The sequence below is a fragment of the Euwallacea similis genome, chromosome 2 (genome assembly GCF_039881205.1).
Source record: "Euwallacea similis isolate ESF13 chromosome 2, ESF131.1, whole genome shotgun sequence".
Classification (NCBI taxonomy): Eukaryota; Metazoa; Arthropoda; class Insecta; order Coleoptera; family Curculionidae; genus Euwallacea; species Euwallacea similis.
In genome coordinates, this window is record NC_089610.1 from 7,623,240 (window position 1) to 7,645,590 (window position 22,351).

The 22,351-nt window shown below is 36.4% G+C and overlaps 5 protein-coding genes across 8 annotated transcripts; 2 read left to right on the forward strand and 3 right to left on the reverse strand.

The window, feature by feature from the left end:
* Positions 1 to 32: 32 nt before the first annotated feature.
* On the forward strand, positions 33 to 6,680 carry LOC136419554 (PHD finger protein 12). The gene is made up of 15 exons (XM_066405994.1): positions 33 to 565; positions 1,364 to 1,545; positions 1,598 to 1,728; positions 1,786 to 1,923; positions 1,994 to 2,229; positions 2,309 to 2,473; positions 2,526 to 2,639; positions 3,498 to 3,622; positions 3,690 to 3,982; positions 4,813 to 4,978; positions 5,028 to 5,168; positions 5,232 to 5,397; positions 5,457 to 5,621; positions 5,858 to 5,988; positions 6,379 to 6,680. Exons 1-15 carry the CDS (start codon positions 518 to 520, stop codon positions 6,509 to 6,511), a joined length of 2,334 nt encoding a protein of 777 aa, XP_066262091.1. The 5' UTR covers positions 33 to 517; the 3' UTR covers positions 6,512 to 6,680.
* A 186-nt stretch (positions 6,681 to 6,866) lies between these two features.
* Positions 6,867 to 9,551, reverse strand: LOC136419568 (sn-1-specific diacylglycerol lipase ABHD11). Of its 3 annotated transcripts, none has more exons than XM_066406025.1 (6): positions 8,211 to 8,327; positions 8,000 to 8,159; positions 7,744 to 7,948; positions 7,463 to 7,692; positions 7,281 to 7,412; positions 6,867 to 7,229 (listed from the first exon to the last, which is right to left on the reverse strand). In XM_066406025.1, the coding sequence occupies exons 1-6, from the start codon at positions 8,230 to 8,232 to the stop codon at positions 7,082 to 7,084; spliced, it is 897 nt and encodes a 298-aa protein (XP_066262122.1). In that variant the 5' UTR covers positions 8,233 to 8,327; the 3' UTR covers positions 6,867 to 7,081. The 3 variants fall into 3 exon arrangements, with proteins under 3 accessions (XP_066262122.1, XP_066262119.1, XP_066262121.1); XM_066406024.1 differs by lacking the exons at positions 7,281 to 7,412; positions 7,463 to 7,692; positions 7,744 to 7,948; positions 8,000 to 8,159; positions 8,211 to 8,327 and adding exons at positions 8,371 to 8,502; positions 8,550 to 8,684; positions 8,742 to 8,839; positions 8,895 to 9,061; positions 9,273 to 9,551 and having other exon boundaries at positions 6,965 to 7,229; XM_066406022.1 differs by having other exon boundaries at positions 6,869 to 7,229; positions 8,000 to 8,313.
* A 103-nt stretch (positions 9,552 to 9,654) lies between these two features.
* LOC136419206 (amidophosphoribosyltransferase-like) lies at positions 9,655 to 12,901 on the forward strand. The gene is made up of 10 exons (XM_066405408.1): positions 9,655 to 10,023; positions 10,082 to 10,222; positions 10,273 to 10,396; positions 10,488 to 10,678; positions 10,732 to 10,790; positions 10,846 to 11,234; positions 11,283 to 11,388; positions 11,442 to 11,568; positions 11,629 to 11,738; positions 11,963 to 12,901. Exons 1-10 carry the CDS (start codon positions 9,857 to 9,859, stop codon positions 12,106 to 12,108), a joined length of 1,560 nt encoding a protein of 519 aa, XP_066261505.1. The 5' UTR covers positions 9,655 to 9,856; the 3' UTR covers positions 12,109 to 12,901.
* Positions 12,902 to 13,345: 444 nt separating this feature from the next.
* On the reverse strand, positions 13,346 to 16,244 carry Vps26 (vacuolar protein sorting 26). 2 transcript variants are annotated; one of them, XM_066405067.1, is made up of 10 exons: positions 15,896 to 16,244; positions 15,681 to 15,824; positions 15,415 to 15,628; positions 14,964 to 15,147; positions 14,736 to 14,911; positions 14,520 to 14,684; positions 14,283 to 14,469; positions 14,178 to 14,230; positions 13,919 to 14,031; positions 13,346 to 13,862 (listed from the first exon to the last, which is right to left on the reverse strand). In XM_066405067.1, exons 1-9 carry the CDS (start codon positions 15,899 to 15,901, stop codon positions 13,928 to 13,930), a joined length of 1,233 nt encoding a protein of 410 aa, XP_066261164.1. In that variant the 5' UTR covers positions 15,902 to 16,244; the 3' UTR covers positions 13,346 to 13,862; positions 13,919 to 13,927. The 2 variants fall into 2 exon arrangements, with proteins under 2 accessions (XP_066261164.1, XP_066261163.1); XM_066405066.1 differs by having other exon boundaries at positions 13,346 to 14,031.
* A 208-nt stretch (positions 16,245 to 16,452) lies between these two features.
* Positions 16,453 to 21,549, reverse strand: sesB (stress-sensitive B). Its single transcript, XM_066405958.1, has 6 exons — positions 21,255 to 21,549; positions 17,935 to 18,016; positions 17,694 to 17,873; positions 17,401 to 17,635; positions 17,200 to 17,341; positions 16,453 to 17,142 (listed from the first exon to the last, which is right to left on the reverse strand). The coding sequence occupies exons 1-6, from the start codon at positions 21,412 to 21,414 to the stop codon at positions 17,042 to 17,044; spliced, it is 900 nt and encodes a 299-aa protein (XP_066262055.1). The 5' UTR covers positions 21,415 to 21,549; the 3' UTR covers positions 16,453 to 17,041.
* Between the last annotated feature and the right edge of the window lie 802 nt (positions 21,550 to 22,351).

The following is a 22,351-nucleotide window of genomic DNA, read 5'->3' on the forward strand; positions in this document are numbered from 1 at the left end:
AAACGTCATCAGCCAGTAATCGACATCGACAGCGATTCGAATATGATGTGAAAGTTTATTAATTTTAATTTTAAAACTGCTATAGCTACAAATAACGGGTGATCATTAAAAAAACCGTGCAGCAGTCGTTGAAAAAAATCTTGCAATAGGTAATGAACCGTGAACGTAGGGCGGTGATTGAACCTTTTACTGTGGACCATCAAAAATCTGACAACTAGATAACAGCTGATGAATTTATCTAAGACATTCCTCCGATATTTCAACGCCTACTTGAGGTAGCAAGAAATGCTGAAATTTGCTATTTACCACTACTTCAGTCTCAGATGAGCTTCAGTTCAGTGCAAATATTTTAATTATGAATTTAAAGTGACATTTAGTAGTTTTAAATGAAAAAACTTGCTCAAATATTATTCATTATTTATATTTGCTTCATTCAGCAGCCGTAAAAATGTTCCTAAATTTTTGGATAAGTTATATTATCTACTTTTAACGTTTTCTCTATAACAGAGATATCATAATGAGTACCCGTTTATATGATCTCGATAGCTCTGGGGGCCTTATGGAGGTAAGTATGATTCGTTCCAACAATAGTGTGTTTTGGTATCTCTAAAGTTACGGCTCTCCTTATATGAAATATTTATTTGCTTCCCATATTTCTCTACCCCCTTTGCCTTCTCTTGCACATAAAAAGATGGGGGGGAAGCCCTGAGGATTGACGTACCTTCCAACTTTCCATCTAGATTTCTATCTAGATGGTATCTAGATTTGTATAGTGGTCCTCAAACCAACAATCACATACCTAAGTACAGCATGATTCCAAGACATTCAGCTAGATGCTACATTGGCAAAATAGCAGAAGCAGTCATCCCTCTTTATAATAGGGGTGATAAGATCAATACCTATGGCTGCTATGGAAAATCTGTTCAACCTCTTTTGATTCTTTTGAAATTAGAGGCATGGAAGCCGACATTTAGGTGCAAGCAAGTTGCCTTGCATGACACACAGTCATTTTACATAATATAACTCTTAACAATCACCATTAGTGGAAATATTGTCAAGAGCTCTATTGTGTGGAGTATGTTCTGTGTGAATATCCAGCAATTGCCAGACAAAAGTTTGGTTCAGCAGAGCAGTAATTGAACCATAAGATCACAATTCATTTTAACAGCATGGTTCTCTTAAATGGTAGAAATAATTCCCCAGTTATGACTGGTAAAGAATTTCTGCCCTTATTACTATAGTACATAACTTCTCCACTCTCCATATTGTGTAATGATTCTTTAGAACATAAGAGTTGATTTTATGGGGCTGTGAACTTTTTCTTTTCCAATTTACAATTACCTTTATTATTAACCTTTCTTAGCAAATCCAATCCCTCATTGCCCCACCTGGAAATGAGAAGAAAGAAAAGGAGAAGAAGCCCGAACATCCCTATTTCAAGCGGCCTGGGAAGGGACATAATCACGATTTTTGTGACGCATGTGAGGAAGGTGGTGATTTAATTTGTTGCGATAAATGTCCTAGCAGTTTTCATTGGGGGTGCCAGTAAGTAAATTAATAAGCTACTAAACTGAGGACTATTTAAAATTAAATCCAGCGATCCCCCTCTAAATTTCGAGGACATTCCTGTGGGGGAATGGCTGTGTCACAGCTGCAAGTATCAGAAAAGTCAACTTGTAGTGCTGAGGAAGAGATCAGAGAGCACTTCTTCTACATCTAGTTTATCGGGTATGAGCACTGTAGATACTTCATTAATTTATTTGCTATATTGAGTATTTCTATCAGGTACAAAATCCGTGAAAAAACCAAAACCAAGTGCACTAGAATGTCTAATAGAAGCCGCAACTGCCATGAATCCTAAACAATTTGAGCTGCCATTTGAGATGGATTTGCCCACTATAGCTTTTCCTGGAGATGAAAAAGGTAAGTAAGTACTGAATATGTGGAAATATTTAAACAAGGGAAGAGCGTAACCGTGACTTTATTGCTTTAGCTGAAAACTTGGGTGTTATCAAGAGGCCCAAACAACGAGATTTCGAGAAGCTGCCCAATGGGCTGGTACCGCTACCTGCGCGCAAATGCGCAGAATGTGGCCGATCTTGTCGAGTGGCCCCACTGATTGAGTGTGATTTTTGCAATTCGTATTACCATTTGGATTGTTTAGATCCTCCCTTAACAGCTCCCCCTGCAGGGGTTTGGATGTGTCCATTACACGTTGAACATACTTTGGTACGTGTGAAAAAGAAACCGAGCGATGAATAAAAGTAAAACATAAAGGCTTTTAAAAATAATATGAGGTTTTGTTCAGGATTCAACGTTATTAACTTCAATCTCCGTTTGCGAGCGAGTTAAATTGTGGGACAAATTTTCCACACCTGTCGATCAGGATGCCGTAAAATTGGAGTTTTTCCGGAAAGTTCAGAGGAAAAATCCCCCATTTAGGGTAAAAAGAAAATTGCCCTTGAAGTTAAAGGTAGAATGTATTTGCAAGAAATATACTTAGAAGTAATTTTGGGGAGTTTTAGATTCAGGTGCCAGAGATGATTAAGTATCATTACAAAAAGCCAGTGCAGTTGCTGCCCAGTTTGAAGGATGTACTGCGGATAGAGGCTGCTTATAGAAAAAACAACGTAATTGAAGTAAGAAATCATTTCGAAAATAGAAGTAGTAGTAAATGTATTATTTAGTTGAATACGCATGGTGTTTGGTAGAGCGATAGAAAGTTTTCAATGAGAGATAGATGGGATCATTTTGAATCTATGTAACTATATTTATACTTATACAAAGTCTCGTTGGTTTGGAAATATCGGCCTTCTCAGATTTTTATACAAAATAGTTGCGTTGATATAATTAAGTTCATTTTTTTAATATTAAATACTTTCCGCTTTCGGAACTATTTTTTTAAATATTCTTTATATGCATATTCATAAAAGCAAAAGAAAAATTGATTAAACATTATTACAAACAACTATATAGACAAATTAATGTGTGCAAACACTTTGGTTAAAATTTATTCTTCCATTAAAAAAAAAACATTTGCTCCAATGCGGGGCTAGCTCAAGAAATTCAAATAGTCTTAAAAACTTCTCTATTCTATATTCTTTCAAATGATACATAACATTATAACAAAATTATAGTTCCCAAAACTAAAACCAAAAGGATATATTACTCATGAAAAGATAATAAGCGACACTAAATTAAAATAAGTGTTAATCATATTAAAACTTATAATGCTAGTTCTAACTTAACAATACCACTATTAGTTAATTTCTTTTTCTAAATGGGACCTTCCATTTCTAATGCATTCTCTCTTTCTCGCATTCTCTACTTTGCTTTCCTTTCTTTCCCCCCTTAGCCGACATTTCAAAAATTATGAAATTTTGTATAAGGATAAATATAGTTATATAAATTAAATATAACCTTATTTGTCTCCCAGTAAAAACTTTCTATCACTCTATCAAACACCCTGTGTAAATGAGAGATGGGTTTCTTTGCAGAGTGAAATTGCAAGTTCGACAGATAGTTGTCAGGGAAGTGTTGAAGATAAGAATGATGAGGAAGACACAACTCAGAATGATAATGATGATGAAGTTAGCAAATTATGTGATACTAGTGATTTAAGGTATTCTGGAGATAAATTGCCTTAAATTTTTATATGCAGTGATGAATTTTATTAATCTATTCTTCAGTAAAAATTCGAGGGCTCCTTTGCAAAACCCCACAGAAGAAGTTTATATAAAGATGGAAACCAGTCCGGTATCACCATCAACATCTTCAGGAACCAACATTAAAATTACCAATAATACGTATTATACAAACAACATACTCAATGTGAATTTGAAATGCAGCTCTCACGAAAACGGGGGTTCTGAGGAGCAATGCCAGAGCGAGACGACGAATAGCGGTCTGTTCGATAGGGACCTTGTGAAAAAGGAGCAGAATATGGTCAGGGATATTATGGAAGGATATTTCAATTATGAAGGTAAGAATGTGTGTGAGAAAACGTTGGTAAATATATCAACCTGCTGGTAGCTTTGTCAAGGAGATAATTTCCATGGGAATTGTCTTCTTGATAACGTTAGCAAAATATTTATACCTTAGTTGGCCAATGCAGGTGATAGTTTACCGAAGATTTCTTGACAGATGGTGAATACGGAGTTCCAAATAGTGCACTTTGAGTGCGGCGGTAATATGGCCGTCTCTACACATATGTAATAGTTTATCATACATAATAAAAATTAAGGATACTCAAGAAAGTTGGCCACATTGCCGGTTTATTATATTTGAGGCTTTAGCAGAAAAAATTCGCTGCAGGCTTTGACTGTTACTTTGACAGACGTCATTAAATTTTTCAACAAATTTTTAAAACATTTTTCTACCTTTGCCTCTGAGATTTGCAGCATTATTTCAGGTTATTTGTCTAATATCTATTTCCTTACATTCAAATTTAATCGATTTATGCTTTATATTCATCTCGGTGATACTGACTGAGCATCCAAACATAAATGTTCGCAATTTTCTACATAAATCAAAGCGAGGTTACATTGTCCTTTAGGTCCACTTTCATAACAGTGCACGAAATTACCCCCCGTTAAAAAGAGCCGTTATACATTGGACGCACAAGGAAAGCTGATCAAAAAAAAATTGTGAATTGCATTCCTCTATCGTATTTAGTTCTCTCGGTACGGGAGGTTTCTTAACACTTAACACTCATAAGGACATAGGTGCTGCTGAACTTATATAGCTCGGCAACCTAACGCGGAATCGAGAAATGTTTCCCACATCCCAATCATTAACTAACCCTTTTCTTAGCTGACCTAGAGCTGAAACAATTGGACGAGCGCGTGCTTAAAATCCTTGCCTTCCAACGGCTGCAGCAGATCGTCGAGAGTTTCAATCACAATTCGAGTTTAGGAAACTTGAAAATGCCGCTACCTAGTGAATTGCTGACTCCTGCAGATATCGACCGAATTTCCAGGTAACTTAAGAATACTCAATTTACTGTTTAGCCTTAGGGGGGGTTTTAGGGTGTTTGCGAGTCCCAAAAAGAAGCCCAGAGTGCGGTCGATTATTCGAGCAAGGGCGATGTTATGTCCAGTCGTGTCTAAGCATTTCTACAATGTGAGGACCCGGGAAGTGGATTCTACTGATGTTAGACATGACGCTAGGTTAGAACTTGTAAACCACATATATATCCATAAATTGAAATTAAAACATATTTTGTTATTCAGCTTTATGGGTTTTCGACCAACGGTCTCAACCCGATTCCCCGAGGCTGTAGCGATGAGATACCGCGTGCTCAACATAGGTAAAGGGTCAACCAATGAAGTGGATTTGGAGAAATTTGGCTATTGCAATTTCATTTCCTCCAAGCATGCTACCATATTTTTCGACGATGTAAGACCCTATTTTAACCCTTTTTTTTAAAGGATGCATGGTGATTTCTTTGATTTCAGTATACCAACAGTTATGAGTTAATTAACTATGCGCCTGCAGGGACATACGTGAACAATGTGCTATATTCTAATAATGTGTGCATCAAGCGATCAGCTGATGTTGCAGGGGATTCTCCTGATGGGGGAGAAAAGGTGCAAGGTGCAAGTATGACCCCTGAAGAAAAAGTAAGTTTACGTTGAAAAAACTTACATTTCATTTAATAGAAGGACCGTAATGTTTTCATTAAAACTCAAATAACATATATCTCCGAAGGTTTCTTCTGACAACACATTATTGTAAGACCGTCGTTGTGAGGCTCCTTTCGACATACAGGGCCATTGTGTGGTGGCTCAGTGTGAAATGAGCCAAAATACGCGCACAGCTGCGATCTCAAAACATGAAATTTACTTATATTTTGTAGGCCGCAAATGTGGAAGCTCAAGTGCGAGACGTGATTAACCGGAAGCGAAAATTTGGTCGATCTGATAATGTAGGGAGCAACGGGAACATGGGAAAAAGAGAGGCCAAAATGACGGCTGATTATATTGATAGGTAAGTTAATAGTCTACTTACTTGTGGCGGATTCAGACATCCAAGAAGTGCGCATCATTTAGTGTGACATCAAAGTCGAGTCGAATCTGTTCAAAGCAGGCAGCGTGATATTAATAAATATTCAATTAGTTATATTAGAGTCTAACCTTTCAGTACGTTACTAAACGTCATAAAATAAAGTCGGACGTATTACCGCACTGGTGCAAGTGTCCGGATACGCCATTAGAAATCATATTTGACTAAATAAGGGCCAAATTTTTGATAGTGTTAAATTTAACAGCAAACTAGCGTTCAGTTACTTCAACGTTTCTATGGAAATTATGTTGAAGATAAACTTGACAGTACGTCCATAATTTTGTCCTAAAGGAAAATACTACTTACGATTTTTAGATTTGAATGCTGTTGCTCAACTGCTTTTGAAGACATGAAACGAGGCTGGGAGGGCTCCGCCATTTTGAATCATGGTTCCCTGTTAAAATTCGGATGCATAAGCTTCGTTTTTTCTATAGTTGAAAATCTATAGTCAAAAAAAGAATAAATGAAAATTATGTTAGGTTTAGAGACTCATTACCAGTAGAGGTATTAATTCGTTTGATTATTGGTAATTTAACTATTATTGTATGATGTTTAATTCATAATATTGGATTTTGTTTCAAACAATGGAGGGCTAAAAATTAATGCGATTGAAATTGCAGATGTTTTTTCTTACGGTATAACGATTTGGTAATTGATTTTCAATTGGAAATAAATTACACCTTATTTTCAACAAGTTCAGTTGTAGCTTTATTATATACATCAAAGGCATTAAGAATTTTATATCAGTTTGACAGTGTAGCCCAGAGGCCGTCAGTTATCCAAGTGACGCACATTTAATTGGTTCGTATTAAAATGGCAGTAGCTTCACAAATGATTGTTACAGATTGCCAGATCGGCCGGTTACAGAAAGGTTCTCTTTCCCATAGAAACGAAATTTACAAAAAAAAATAGCGATTCGTTTTTTTTTATCGTACAAAAGCCACAAACTGCTACACGTTTGTTTTCCAACAGATAATAAGATTGTGTAATTACTTTTATTAACCATAAAATTCCTAATTTAAACTGCAGTTGTCCTATTCAGAAATTCCATCGTGATTTTGAGGAATTCGTTGGGTTTTTCTGCGTGCACCCAATGGCCTGCACCTTCAATGTACTTTAACTCGGCCTTGGGAAACAACTGTAATATTTTGGGGTAGTCGCTTCTCCTGTAATTAAACTAAATTAACCTTTCTGTTGGAAAAAACACAAAATTTTACTGGATATAATCAGATTTTCCTCCTCCTACAAACAAAACCGGCCCTTCATACTGCACGTTATGCACGTTCGGAAAAGAGGTGAGCTCCTGGAAATGGTTTAGCAACGCTCTCTTATTGAATCGGTAAGTGTAACTAAAAATATGTTTTGCCTTTGTGTCTACTCCGAATAACAGAAATCTTACCTTCCGTCTGTAATTTGTGTTAAATTCATCAAAACCACGGTCATGAGGCCTTTATTTTTTACTACTCTAGACAAACGATTTATTACATGCGCTTTGGCTTGTTCCGAGGACAAATTTGCCGGGAAAATGATGGTGTTCAATATTTGCAAAATTTCCATGTAAATTTGAAAATTGTGGCTCGTGGAAATAGGAGAAGCATCCACTAAGATCAGTTTTTCTATAATTTCTGGCTAAAATTAAGTTTAATTATGCAAGCTTAAGTTTTAACAATCGAAGATTACATATTTCAGAGATATTAACATTCCAATTTTTCCACCGATATCATGCCCTAAAAGATGAATTTTACTCAATCGCATCGCCCTTATAAATTTTAGTACGTCTAACATCAAATCTTCATAAGTATTGTGGTTTGATGGAGGAGAATCTCCATGATTTCTCAGATCAATCGCATACACCAGTCGTTTGGGTTGGGAGCCACCATGGTACCTTTAGATTTATTTACGAATTTCAGGTTTATTAAGAGAGGTAGTGCAGTACCTTTTACAAATGGTGTGAAAATTCGATTTTGAGCCCAATAATCCATGCAAAATAAGTAGAGGCACAGCGATCTCATTGCGTTTAACTTTATCAAAAATGGTGTCGGTGCTTTGATAGGAGTTGTAGGCCAGATCAAGGGCGTTATAGAGGTGTGTTTGAGCTAGATCAGCTTTACAACGAGTAATTGTTATTAGTTTTTGTATGAGCTTACAAAAATTTTGAGCAGATGACATTTTGCTGCAATGTCTTTTTGAGTGGTTAATCCCTTTTTGATGTCAACAAGAGACAGAGAACGTCAACGCGGCATTTGCATTGGGTTTCATGTTTGTAGGGGCACAAAAATCCAAGCAAAAATCAGTTATTGCACTTACGGAATATAGTCGGATTTTGCACCTCCAATGAACAAGGTGTCCCCCTTATACTGCAAACCTTCTACTATATCAAACTTTGCAATTTCCTGAAAGTGCCTCACAAGGGTGGGAATATTGACCCTCCATTTATAGCTGGAAAAACAGCTTTATTTCCTCAATAACTGTCACTAATGTATTACCTCTTAGTATCACCCACAGCAGTTAAATTTGTTAATATGAAAGCCCTAAGTCCTTTGTCTGTGATGGTTTTGCTTAGTTGTTCATCTATAATGTTGCGAGACTGGCTTAAGGGTATATTACTGGGCATTTGAATCCTGTGAATCATCAACCAATGAAGCATATTGAAGGCATATTATAATACTGAAACTGACCTTCTCATTGTATCTAGAATTATTGGCATTTCATGTATGTTTGGACTTAAGTTAACTGGAGATATATCAACAACTACTAATTTCTCTAAAAATTCTGGCTAAAAAATAATCGGAAGAATTACAAATAATATTAATCTAGTCTGCTTCACTAACATATTTTAAAGCAAACAGCATGGCACATCTTCCTCCCATTGAATGACCCATCAAGGCTGCTTTTGATATGTTGTTGTCTATCAAAAACTCTTTCACATCTTCCACCAAATGGTTATAAGTGTGCTCGTCTGAGTGAATGCTCTCGCCATGGTTTCTCAAATCTAGAGCTTAAATATTGCAAAACAGTAAGATATATATGTTGTGCATTTAGTAGGAAAAATAGTGTACTCTCAGCCGATGATGTAAATTGATAGTAGTAAGGGCCAAGAATGTGATTTTTCTACAAGGTATAATATGCCTATAAATCTGAAAGGAACACATATCACCATGTCTTAGGTGGTCTTTAATGCAGTCTCTACACACTACTTACATGTTTACCTATCACTTTCCTAGGAGGATTAAACTTCTGGCTGTAAGCTTTACATAAACTGGTCCAATTCTGTTTAGACCCCAACAAACCATGGACAATTACGAATGGATTTACTCGATTATCCGAATTTGTTTCCTGTTCATACACTGCATAAGCCAACTTTATAGGTTTTGGGACGATTGTAGTGAAAAACCGCTGTGAATCTCGTTTTAGAACTTTCAGAATTTTTAGTTTATTGGGATGCAACATTTTGAAGATTTCCTAAATTATTTCACCAGACCCAACCTCAATTTGTGCTGCCAGGAAGGTATTAGACATGCCTCGATATTACCTTCTCTTTCTAATCGTTTTTATCAGAGAAAAACAACTGCTATTTTGATAAATAAGTTGTCACGTGTTAATATAAGGTTATGTATGGGTAAATAAAAAATAATAGAGAACGTGATCGCGCTCTATTTAATTTTTAATTTTCTACATTCCGTCCTTTCTAAAGAATGTCGAGTACTTTTTTTACCTCCAGTTAAACCTGTACATGAAGTAAAATTGTATGCTAGTTCCACTATTTCCCCAGTGTTAAAGTAATCACTAGAAAATGGCCTGCAAAAATGTGCCTGATCCAAAAACTATGTGGGATTATAAAGCAGAGAGTGGTTTAACACACGAATGTGGAGTCTTTGGCGCCATAGGCAAAGACGCTTGGGAAACCAACACTGAAATTGCTCAGATTATTTTAATTGGGTTGCAAGCTTTACAGCACAGGTAAGTCCGTGTATGATAATGTGATGCAGGCATCAAATTGTAGCTGAAAATATTGTAGAGGACAAGAATCCACAGGCATAGTCACAAGTGAGGGCCATAATGACTTCAACATTCAAAAGGGCATGGGGCTAGTTAAGAATGTTTTTACAAATGAAACTCTATCTCAGCTTATTGGAATTATGGGTATTGGTCACACCAGGTTAGGCATTAAAATCACTCTCAAATTTGCCTGTAAAATCATTATTTCAGGTACTCCACTAGTGCAAAATCAACTGCTATAAATGCTCAACCTTTTGTAGTGCATTCAATGCATGGATCATTAGCTGTAGCCCATAATGGAGAGCTGGTAAATGCTTCAGCTTTACGCAAGCAGGTATGAATAATTGATTTGTGTGGAAATGCTCCTTTTCTCCCTATATTTCCAGGACTTCCTGTCTATGTCTGTTCTCTAAATATGTTTGTAGGTTTTGGCCAGAGGTGTGGGGTTGTCCACTCATTCCGACAGTGAACTCATTACCCAAGCTTTGTGCTTAATACCACCGGAAGGAGAAATTAACGGCCCCGATTGGCCTGCAAGAATTAGGCACTTAATGCAACTCGCCCCTCTTAGCTATTCTTTGGTAATAATGCTAAAAGATCGCATTTATGCTGTTAGGTGCGTTGCTTTCCTGTTTACAACCCGAATACTAATGTAAGAAATTTTTATAGGGATCCTTATGGAAATAGGCCATTATGTTTAGGTAAAATTCTGGCATCCTCTCATGAAAGTAAGCTTTATTTAATCTGCATATATATATACCACTCTGGGAGTATCAATTTTAGTAGTAAATGGCTACACTGACGATATAGTTAACAAAATCATAGACACTGACAAGTCTGCAGATGGTTGGGTAGTTGCTTCAGAATCCTGCGCCTTTATGAAAATCACTCGTTATATTAGAGAAATAAAACCTGGGGAAATATTGGAGCTTACTTGCAATGGCCCCAGAACAGTAGACATAATCCCAACTCCTGAAGGGAAGAAAATGGCTTTTTGTATTTTTGAGTATGTATACTTTGCCAGGCCTACAAGCATTTTTGAGGGGCAGGAAGTGTATAATGCCAGGGTGCATTGCGGTAGACAATTAGCATTGGAACACCCTGTGGAGGCCGATATCGTCGGCTCAGTTCCGGAGTCTGGCAATGCTGCTGCTCATGGGTATTCGTTAGAGGTGGGTGGTGCAAAAAATGGATTTTAGAGGTTCAATTATTAATTTCAGTCGAATATTCCACAAGGCGAATTATTGGCCAAAAATACGTATGTGGGGAGGACCTTCATTCAGCCTAGCAATAGATTGAGGCAAATGAACGTGGCGCTTAAATTTAGTTAGTATTTTATGCTTGCAACCTATGAAAACGACAACGGAATTATTTTGCAGGCCCAATTCTCACAAATGTAAAAGGGAAACGAATTATTTTAATTGATGATTCGATTGTAAGGGGGAACACTGTCGGTCCTATCATTAAATTGTTACGAAAAGCTGGGGCCAAGGAAGTACATATTAGGTGGTTAATTAAAAGAAACGTGCAGTGTTTGTGTATGAATGAAATTGTCTTTTTAATTAGAATCGCCAGTCCTCCATTGAAATATCCCTGCTACATGGGAATTAATATACCAACTCGCGAGGAGTTAATCGCTAACACCAAGGATTTCGAAGATATCGCCTTGAAAGTTGGTAAGTTTGAATCGGGTTGGATGAAATAACGGGAGATCATCCAAAAACCTCAAGTAGGCGTTGAAATATCAAAAGCAAATTCCGGATCAATTTGTGTCAATTAGATGTTTAATGATGCATAGGAGATTGCTTAATCATAACCTTAAGTTCACGGTTCATAGCCTGCTGCGAGGTTTTTCTTTGAATGATCATCCGTTATTATATTATGAGAATTTCTTCAATAGGAGCCGACAGTTTGCATTATCTGAGTGTGAAAGGCTTAGTGCGGGCAGTTGAAAAAGATGTCAAGATAGATCAGGAAGTGGGTCATTGTATTGCGTGCCTCACCGGGGACTACCCGGGGGGATTATCTGATAAACTGGACTGGTGATGCTGTCTTGAGAAAGAGAAATTAAACTTTTTATTGCTGTATTTAAAGTGGATACCTTACAATCTCGATTAAGTTGCAAGTTTTTGAATATGAATCTCATTATTTAGCAAGCCTTGGAATTTATAAAACGCTTGGAGCAATCCAAATAATTTAACCATCGAACCGTCCTGGAAATCCGTCTCTAAATAGAAGGTTTATAATTTAAATATATTTATGGTTATACGCCTGCATTTTAGGTACCTAATTACCGTGAATCATTAAGCGTTAAATTATACTTCGGGAATCAAATATGTTAAAAAAATCAGGTATATATTATATCACATTCCTTTTCTGCTCGCAGAGCTATAAGCTAATGATCTGAAGGTTGGCTTAAATGAATTTCAGAATGAGAGAAACTGGTTGGTTTCTGGCCTGATTTCTCAATAAAACGTGGTTTCGTGTGTGTCTAGTTTTCTAAGCAAAACATATCACTTGCCTTCACATGAAAATGTTTAAGGGCAGATCGCAAATTAAGATATTTTGGTATATATTTCCATCTTTTGTAGTTTCTTCTCATTTTTAAAAGCAGTTTTTCACTGAAACTCATGTACAGTATATTAGTCTCTCGTCGAGTTTAGTTCGTACGCCACCATTTTAGCCTGAAATAATGATTGTGATTTGAAGTACATAAATATTCAATGGGACCATAATATAATTCTAAACTAGAAATTAATCAATGCTCAGACGTCGATATTATTGCCGTGCACGGCAACCGGGACTTTGCCGGTTTATTGAAAATAGTTCCTCTCTAGTTATTCATAGGTAGGCATATCTAACCGTAAAATTTTTTGTAATAATTATTTTAATATAATACTAGATAAATAATAAACGTGTGAGTTTTTTTTCAACTTTGTACCTATATGAGAAATGTAGGATTTTTCAGACAACTTGGACGCTGTAAAAAAGCCCCCTCACTTAATTCGGCTGCACGCCAAAGATTTTTTCACAAATGTAATAGGGACGTTTGTGGCACTGCAATTCTATCTGAACACTCCAGTGTAATCGAACAGGGACATTCAATCTCAGGGTATATTTATTGCTAGTGACATTCGTGTTCTCGATTCCACTGGTTTGTTCTAAGACAGTGTCATATATATGTTGGGTACCTTGATCTTCTACACGAATTGCTTTGTGGAACGACTAGTTGGTCCGTCGGTCGGAGCCCCCTTATGCGAAAGGTCAAAACAAACAATCCGGCTACTTTTTAAAAGAGTTAATTCCTACTATGATGGGAAGTAATATACAATATAATAATAATAATAATAATAATAATAATAATAATTAAAATGTGTAAATTGTTAACTTCCGAATATACAGATGACAGTTTCTCTTCTTCTAACAGTAAATATTTAACATTATTTACAAACCATATAGCGTAAAGCCTTTTTCTAATAAAATGTAGAATTTAAAATAAATTAAAAAATAATACAAAAAGCATTCTTAAAGAACAAAATCGCATTACCTTTATCTCTTTAAGGAATAAATGCGAAACACTACAATTTAACCGCTGTAACTAAATGCAATTTCATAGACGATTAAAGGAGCAACTGAAGGACTAATTAAAAGAATTTATTTTATATTCTACATTTACAGAGAAACATTAGTTGACAGTTTTCTCTGGCCAATTGTGCCTAAATATAAATTCTGTGTCTTTATTACTTAATAGAGCGATCTTTTTGCATTTAAAAAAATCACAGTACTACTGCAGATCCTTTCTGTATTAGAGAAACAAGAATTTTTTAATCGATAATTTCATTCTTTATACAATTACCTGACAATATCACTCGACATTCTCAATTGCGGTATCGTTCTGACCATCTCCTTCCTCGCGTTTCATGTTCTGAATTTGATTCTCGGGGCTTTTATCTGTAGGTGACGTGTTTGCTAAAAAACGTAATGAAACTCATATATAATAAAAAGCAATACAACTTCCATTTAAAGCAAGGAGGATGTTATGCATTGTGGGACGCAAGAATCAGGGGGTAAATTACATTTAACTGACTGCATTTACGTTGTTCTTAGTCTCTTACCTTGATCAAATGGATCCGTTACGGCACTACTCAATTTGTCATTCGATTGGGACCTAAAAATGCCAGAAATCTTGCATTTAAGTGCTCACTGTGCACTATACTAACCTTAAAAAATCCTCCTTTTGTGGTGCCCCCTCACTCAAAATGTCCTCGTTTTCGCTCACATCGTTAGGTTCGGTGTCATCTTGTTCCACATTATTTTGCTGTCCATACATGTTGGCGGTATTTTCTAAGTTCTGAGTACCCGCCATTATGGCCGGAGATTGAATATTCGGTTTTCGGACTTTATCACCTATAATAGTCCCTGTGAACCTCAAGCAAACGTTCTAAAAACCCATTTACCTCTTCTCCAAAGTGTGATTTCCTGCTGCTTAAAATACCTCCTATCCTCCGTGTCCATTAGGACCAGATTCAAGAAGTACCTAACTGAGAACTTTTTATTGACATCCCGCATTGTGGGTGTTAAATCGTATCCGGCCAAAAATACGCGGATTGGGATGCTTTCCCCTGAGAAACTCAAGATTCAGTTATAAATTCATTGATAATTAATATATCTACCTCGAACAGGTGCTCCATCCATGATTTCATACTTAGCAATGGTTACATTATCTGTAAAAGTATTAGGCCCAGATCCTGTAGTCTCCCGTTTAATAATGGCAATTTCCATGTGTTTAATTTTTATTCGAACTAATAAGAAATATATTTTCCCCACTATCACATCTTTTAAATGATACCTATTAACACTCAGGATTTATTGGAATTCTGTAAAATTTTATTGAATCTTACTTTGACTTATTATATTCGAACTCAATGTGTAAGCAGTCTTCAATTCCAACCTCCATTTTGATTGAGTTATTCATTTCTGGATAACTGCACAGGGTGTGCACTGCAATATCCACTTCTTTGACAATATCTGCTAAACGCCGGATTATTGTTACTCTGAGGAAATATCTTAAACGCACATTGCCCCCTATAATAACGTTTGATTACATTCTTATATGTGTGGTGAAAATTTTGATACCCACCATTGAAGTTCCCATTACAAAAAGTAATGGGTTTTCACTTTTTTGAGATATAGAAGTCATAATAAATAATGTGGATTTTTAATAATGATTAAAATGCAACATGTTTTTTTAATTTAACTGAACTTGTGAGTGCCACCCTTTCAGAGAACCCAATGGTGGGCATCCAAATTTTTAACCACACTGTATAAAAGAGAAGTAAGAGCAAATATTACCAGTGTACACTTCATATGGTTTCTCCACATTACTAAACTCAAAAGGATAACTTGTATGGGCAATCATATCCCCAGGTCGAGCCAACTCTTTCACTAAGGAAGTAAATTCATGGTGATTGCCTCTGTCATAAAACATCTCAATTTGTCCTACGAATTCAATTTTGATACCCTGATGTTCGAGTTTGCTGCCTGGCTTTTTCAAGCTCACATTCACCTGCAAACTCAAGATTGAGCGAATTCACAAGCTATGTTTGTCACTTTGCTACCTTGCCAGACACAGTTTCTCCATCATAATACAAAAGCAAGCGCTCTTTCTTGCCATCCTCATTTTTTACCTCTGCAGTTTTACGTGCCTCTTGTCCGTCGAGGTAAATGTCAATTTCTGCGGACTGACCGAAGCCAAAAAAACTCTGGAATTCGTAGGTAGATGATCCAAAATGCAATGGAAACCACCTACCAACTAATGATGATAACAACTTACCATCATTAACTTCCTCTAGGGACCTGCTTGGGTAACAACCTAATGAACTAAAAGTTACAAATTACACCGTTTGCAGACAGTTAATTGGTTGTAAAACATTAATCTTTCTGATAAAAAAAATGGTTAAATGTGATGTGAGGGATCTACAGAGCACTAATCAAGAGATCTACTGACCCATAAATACGTTTACAATAGATAACAGTGAATGATTTCGGGGAAGTTTATGAGTCGAGAGTTCGATTAATTAAAATGTTCTACAAAATAAAACAATTTATATTTCGTTATTGACAATAATAAATTATTCCAATTGAAAGTAAAAACATGGAACTTCCACCTTAACTGAGATTTGACAATTGGGGGACACTGACTGGGTAGACAGTTAACTTGACTGTCGAACAAATGAATTATACTCTAAGTACTCAAAGAAACCGCCAGCATGTAAACAATGTAGACAACGTTATTATTTTTAATCTAATATAAATTGGTAAAATAAACGTCGTAATGCTGATGACTCATTCACGGGCAGAATTCGGCCAAGGGACAAATAAGACAACAAGTTCCGATTTTTTTCTTATTTTATTTACCACCAGACTATTATGAACAGCCCAATGGCTCATAATAAAACAATACATTTAACAGGTCGTAACATTGCTTTTCACAAAAAAATTTCACTTCAATGCGATTTCCTCGATCCGCTTTTGTTATTATTATTATAACAAATACTTCATGATAAACCTAAAGGAGCGATTCGCGGCAATAAGTTTTTCGTTTTGCGATATTGCCAGTATTCTATTACTTAAGTCTTTCGCTTTACGGTACAGTTTATTGTTTAAAAACCTGGATACAAATAAATAAATTTACACCTAAATATTGTATATACAATACTGTTCTAAGTTATGCCTGATGCAATATCGAACAGTACGAGGACAACGTTACACCAATTAAAAAATTGAGTGATTCAAGGTTATTTTCTTGGTGTCTTACCGTTCGGAATGATTTTTTTTTTGTTGCAACTAAGGCACAACCACAAACAATTCGTGGAACAACGAAAAAAATTTATCTAGACGAACCTCAAAGCAAAATATGAGGTCCGATGACTGAAGATGGAGTGTTACGAAAAAGTAATGTGCGACGGGGTGGGGTTGTTTAGAAGAGGTTTTTGATTTCGTCGTAAAGTACCAAAACGATGGCACCACCGGTACCTCTAAGGACGTTGGAGAAAGCACCCTTAAAGAATGCTCTACCACCTGAAAAAAAACATTAATCAAACTTCCTCTACAGACAAAGAACAAGTCATCAAGTACCTTCTTGTTTAGCGATCGTGACCCAGCAGTGAGCAGTGCTTCTGTAGACGACTTCACTTTTAGCCCTTCCAGATTGCATCATCATACGCCTACGCACGGTGTCGAATGGATAGGAAATAATACCGGCAACGGTGGTTACAGTCTGCAAGAAAATACCATTTTAAATTGAACTACAAGGCACAGTTTGCCAAATTTGTGTACCTGAGCAATAGCCCACGAAATGACGAGAGGAGTGTTCTTGGGATCGGGCAGGATACCCTTGGCTGTGTCGTAGAAGCCGAAGAAGGCCGCTCTGTAGATGATGATACCCTGTACTGAGACACCAAATCCTTTGTACAGACCGCCAAGGCCGTCAGATTTGAAAATCTTGACCAAGCAGTTACCCAAACCGCTAAATTCACGGTCGGCTCCGGCTTTTCCTACATCGGCGGCCAATCTAGAATTTAATCATTGCAATAAACTTCTGGAGTTTTTTTAAATAAATTATAACATACCTGGTTCTGGCGAAATCAAGGGGGTAAACGAAGCAAAGAGAGGTGGCTCCGGCAGCACCACCAGATGCCAAGTTTCCAAGGAAGTACCTCCAGAACTGGGTTTTCTTATCAACGCCGCTCAAGAAGATTTGCTTATATTTGTCCTTGAACGCAAAATTCAAAGCTTGTGTGGGGAAGTATCTGTGAGGTAAAAAGCACATTAAAAACTACTGCAAAACTGTTTCTTTTTTTTTATTCTTACCTGATTACGTTAGCAGTGTTACCACGCCAGTAGGCCAATACACCTTGTTCTTTGGGGATGCGGACGAAACAGTCGACCATACCTGAGAACAATTAAATTGTTTGATACATTAATGGATTCATGAATAGGACTATCCTCTATTATTAATTGATGGGCTACCTAGTATTAGTACAAAATCACTAGGAAGAGAGTTGAGAATTTTAAGAATAAAAAAACTTTTTGGAGATATATTTCATGTTTTTCATTACCTGAAAAGTTATCTATCAGACTTTAAAATTTTAAAGTAAATTTTAAGAAAAAACTTATAATTCTTCATTTTTGAGTTGCTCTGTACAATAATACTTCTATGACTCATATAAACTTTTTAATGCAAAATTTACTTTTGAATAAAAAAACAGAACTGAACTTCAAATTACTATAATACAGTTTTTACCAAGTAGACTATTAGTTTTTTAATCTCAAGCTAAGATCGATTCATGTACATCTTACAACTTAACAAACCTTTTAATAATCTTTTTATCTATATTCTCTACATGTAGTATATTGTATAGCCACTTAGAGCATAGCTCTAACAATTACTTTACTGATATAATACCTTTGCTGTCACTAAAAGTATGCCATAATATGGCGACTTCTTTCTTTGGGCTTTTAATTTGAGTTTAGTATTCAACTGAATTTTAACAAAACATTTTAATGTGGTCCCATAGAAGAAATAATTTAGTATTGTAGTAGAGAGTAATTCTAAACAGTTGGAACTTGGGGTTTGGGTCCTTTGGGTAATTACTATCTCTCTTTCAGGTAAGTAATCTATCAATCATTTAACAATGTTCCTCTGTGCATTTGATGATGATATTACTTTATTGACATCTAGTGGTGTGGAGCACCACTATGTTACATAATCTTAAAACCTTATATCCCTATTCATACAATCATTTAGCCATAACCCAAAATACACAGTGCAGTTTCATCCTTACAAAATCTATTATCAAAAAAGCCAGTATAATGCAGGCAATGGAAAATCAATTAATAGCTCATGTCCTTCAAACTAGTAGGGCTACACATTGGCTTATCTCTAAACTGAAAAGGCCATATAACCATGTTTGCAAAGCTTGTGCCAAGAACTTGCTATGTTTTGAACAGCCTAAAAATTGCTAGTAAAAATGCTTTAAAAATACTTTACTTTTTTCACATTAAGGTTACAATAGGAAATTATCAGTTTATGGGTTGCACTCATATCTTACCAAAGAGTTTATGATGCAAAGTAGGATTATTTATGCATTATCTAAAAATATTAAGTACCAAAGTTTTATACAAAACTCACAGTCTTTTGGGTCACTGAATCATCACCACAGTTGTGTAAGTTATCAACTGAATAAAGCTAATTTCATTAGAGCTGTTACATACAATATTATTCCCTCTGAAATGAGATATTTTGCTAAATAATGCTTTTTATTCAGTAGATGAATTTAAAAGCTACATATATGACTGAACTCCTATTAAATGTTCCAAATGGCATCTAGCCCTAGTTCAGTGTGCAAAACATTTATATATTTCTTTTTGTGATCATCCAGTTAATAAATAAGTTATCAGGTAAGCAAGATCACAAGAATGAGAATCACACCACCATTACTTGAGATATTCAAACCAGCAAACTTTTCTTCCAAAAACTGAGTTAGTGTGACCCAAGTTGTTTCGTTTTGCTGGAAGCACATGACATTTGAACTTCAAGCTCTTGTAGAGACATTCTTTGCTTTTGAACAAATCATCTTCAATTTCCTTATAAATTTTATCTTGAGACCCAGTTATAAGATCTTATGGCTATATATCAGAACCCCAAAATCAAAACAAAGCTCAATTTTAAAAACCTTTAAGGGGAACATGGAATGTGTAATGTAGCATGGCAAGCAGTTATCCAGAACCAAGGCCCATATCAGCATGTAAATATTGCAAATGGTAACAGAATTATTCACATGACAGTAATATCTTATCAGCACCAGATTATTTTTGTTATATTATGTTATAGTACTGCCCTCTGATTACAATTTTCTGTGTGTTTTGTACTCTAATCTAATGCTCTTTGTTTTAGGCCTAATCAAATATAAATCTTATAGGTTTTGCTTATTCAATGAAATTGAATAATTATTTAAAGGATGAATTATACATAAGTTAAGCAAAATATTCTGAGAATTTTAGATCAAATTTCATAAACATTTTAGCCATTTGTCTCTCCCTCAAGATGCAAAAAGCGAAGTCATTGCCACGGAACTTCATAGTCCTAGCTGTCTTTTTACTGCTCCTTTAACCAGATTTTCATGCAAGGTTAATTTGAAAATTTAAATAGAAATTTAGTGTCAGAAACCCTCTTAAATGCATCTAATAGCCACCTATCTATCGCATGCTTTGCTCCAACATGTGCCCAGACTTCTTGACCTCCAACCACTGTAAAAATTCCCAACGTGGTACGCCTCTTTATTCTGACGTCAACGTCAGGCACAACGTGTTCGCCTCGTCATTGACTGTTCATAACGTTGCGCGCAATGCCAACTCTAAAATTAGGCGAATCATTTTTGAAAAACCCTATTTTTAAATTCGACCTATTGCTCCGAACTATCTATGTTATGTAACGTTTTTTCCGTTGGCCTAGAGACCCTCAAAAACTTGGCACCGCTCTTATCGATCACACGGGTGCAAAGTGTCAAAAGCGCCGTTGCCAAATTCATTGACCATTAGATAACACTGTTTTTAATTGATGAATTTCCTAAGTTTAAATCCGTTGCATTGTCGCGCATGCATAGGGCAAACTCTCCCGTAATGTGAATTGCTTTGAAATGATTTGAATGAATACTGGATGTAACCTGAAAGACTTTAAACTTGGCAACATTATATGACTAAGAAATTGGCCACGCGACGAGATAATCAGAAACTTAAAGTCTTAAAAGGGAAAAATGCCTTTTATTATCGTCAGTAATTGGTGGTCAATAACACTGACTATACATAAATTGCAAAATAGACACATGGAGAGCACAGGGAATCGATAAGCCTGTCGTGACGTGGAGGCCTTGAAAAGGCACATGACGAGGTTAAGTTACAGACAGAGGAAATAAAATGGCTGCCTAGACATGAAGGGCAATAAAAACCGCTATTAGCATTTTTTCCCGTGCTTTGCCATGCAGCCTCAATATTACTACGTCACAAAGTGGTAAATTACCTAGAAGCAGACATGATGCATTATGTAACCACTTGTACGTGCAAAGTATGGGCGTTTTTCACATCTCATACGTACCAAATTCACCCTTACGGTTAGAAAAAAACCGACTTACCCTTGTAGCGTTGATCTTCAGGGATTTGTTTGGAGATGTGCTGCACTTGCAACAGTAATTTGACACGTTCAATGGGGGCCACGCATGTCTTGGAAACGGCTGCGGAGATGCCACCAGCGAGGAAATCTTTCATAAAAGCAACGGGGTCGCCGAGAGACATTTTGTTCTTAGTTCGGGTTACTGGTAAGGCTTGAATTTAAGGGTATGTACGACGATTTAGTCCAGGTGTATTCGGACCGCGCACTGAACTGCGAGTGAACAAGAGGTGTACGACGCAAACCGAGGAACGTGAGAGAGAGGGCGCCGGTCATGTGCTCTAGGACTGGGCTGTGGACGGGAATAGATGTTTTGCGTGCGCAACTCTATGACGCTCGTTTTGAACAGTGCGGTGCGGATAAATTTATGACAAGCCTCGGGGAAAATATCTAATGAACTACGCCACTGCAGACTCGACCACAGGTCAAAATTACGCATACTGGAAACCACACAATTTGTACAAATAGATTATAAAATTGCGATTCAACAATGATGGGAGATCGAGCTACGCGTGCGGCATTTTCCTAAATTTAATATTTTTTCTTTGCGCTTTCGTTATCTCCTTCGCAAGGTCAACCATATCACCCTGCACTGCAAGGTCATATAAATTTTACTACATCTACGGTATATATACGCATAAGACGTTCAATTTAAATACCGATAACATAATTCAAATTAATCGTAATGGTGTAGGTGGTTTGAATATACTTTGTACATTAAGGATGAGTGGTTTAATATGACTTAAACTAGGTTCGGCTGAATTCGACCTTCGTACATGCGAATACCTATGAGGATTATTTGGTACATAACTGGCATGTTGCTTTAATCACTGGGTTCATGTGCCGGGTCTGAGGCTGTTGAATGGTTTCTGAATGCGGATACTCTGGTACAGATACTGCCAACCCCAATTTTAATCTTGCGAACTTTCAACGTTTCAGGACAGCGGCCTGCAAAGAGCGCATTATTTTGCAATGGCATCATCTAATGGGTTGTTCATATAGCAGGAACGTGGGTGATATAATTATTCCAAAAGGAATATACTCTTTAGAATTAACAACGCA

Bases quoted from the DNA above. Each gene is read 5' to 3' on its own strand.
- LOC136419554 (XM_066405994.1), top strand. From the start codon at position 518: ATGAGTACCCGTTTATATGATCTCGATAGCTCTGGGGGCCTTATGGAG. The intron at 1,729-1,785 runs GTATGAGCACTG...TATTTCTATCAG, and splicing joins TTCTACATCTAGTTTATCGG to GTACAAAATCCGTGAAAAAA. The intron at 3,983-4,812 runs GTAAGAATGTGT...CCCTTTTCTTAG, and splicing joins AGGATATTTCAATTATGAAG to CTGACCTAGAGCTGAAACAA.
- LOC136419568 (XM_066406022.1), bottom strand. From the start codon at position 8,232: ATGTCATCTGCTCAAAATTTTTGTAAGCTCATACAAAAACTAATAACA. The intron at 7,693-7,743 runs GTAATCTTCGAT...ACTTAATTTTAG, and splicing joins TGTTAATATCTCTGAAATAT to CCAGAAATTATAGAAAAACT. The intron at 7,230-7,280 runs GTAAAATTTTGT...GTTTAATTACAG, and splicing joins GGAAAATCTGATTATATCCA to GAGAAGCGACTACCCCAAAA.
- Vps26 (XM_066405067.1), bottom strand. The intron at 15,148-15,414 runs GTAATATTTGCT...ACGTTATTATAG, and splicing joins ACCATATGAAGTGTACACTG to GGGGCAATGTGCGTTTAAGA. The intron at 14,470-14,519 runs GTAAATGGGTTT...GGACTATTATAG, and splicing joins AATCACACTTTGGAGAAGAG to GTGATAAAGTCCGAAAACCG.
- sesB (XM_066405958.1), bottom strand. From the start codon at position 21,414: ATGTCTCTCGGCGACCCCGTTGCTTTTATGAAAGATTTCCTCGCTGGT. The intron at 18,017-21,254 runs GTAAGTCGGTTT...AATTGTTCTCAG, and splicing joins TGAAGATCAACGCTACAAGG to GTATGGTCGACTGTTTCGTC. The intron at 17,636-17,693 runs GTATGTTATAAT...ATTAAATTCTAG, and splicing joins CTTGATTTCGCCAGAACCAG to ATTGGCCGCCGATGTAGGAA.
- LOC136419206 (XM_066405408.1), top strand. From the start codon at position 9,857: ATGGCCTGCAAAAATGTGCCTGATCCAAAAACTATGTGGGATTATAAA. The intron at 10,024-10,081 runs GTAAGTCCGTGT...AAAATATTGTAG, and splicing joins TTGCAAGCTTTACAGCACAG to AGGACAAGAATCCACAGGCA. The intron at 10,791-10,845 runs GTAAGCTTTATT...TATCAATTTTAG, and splicing joins TCTGGCATCCTCTCATGAAA to TAGTAAATGGCTACACTGAC.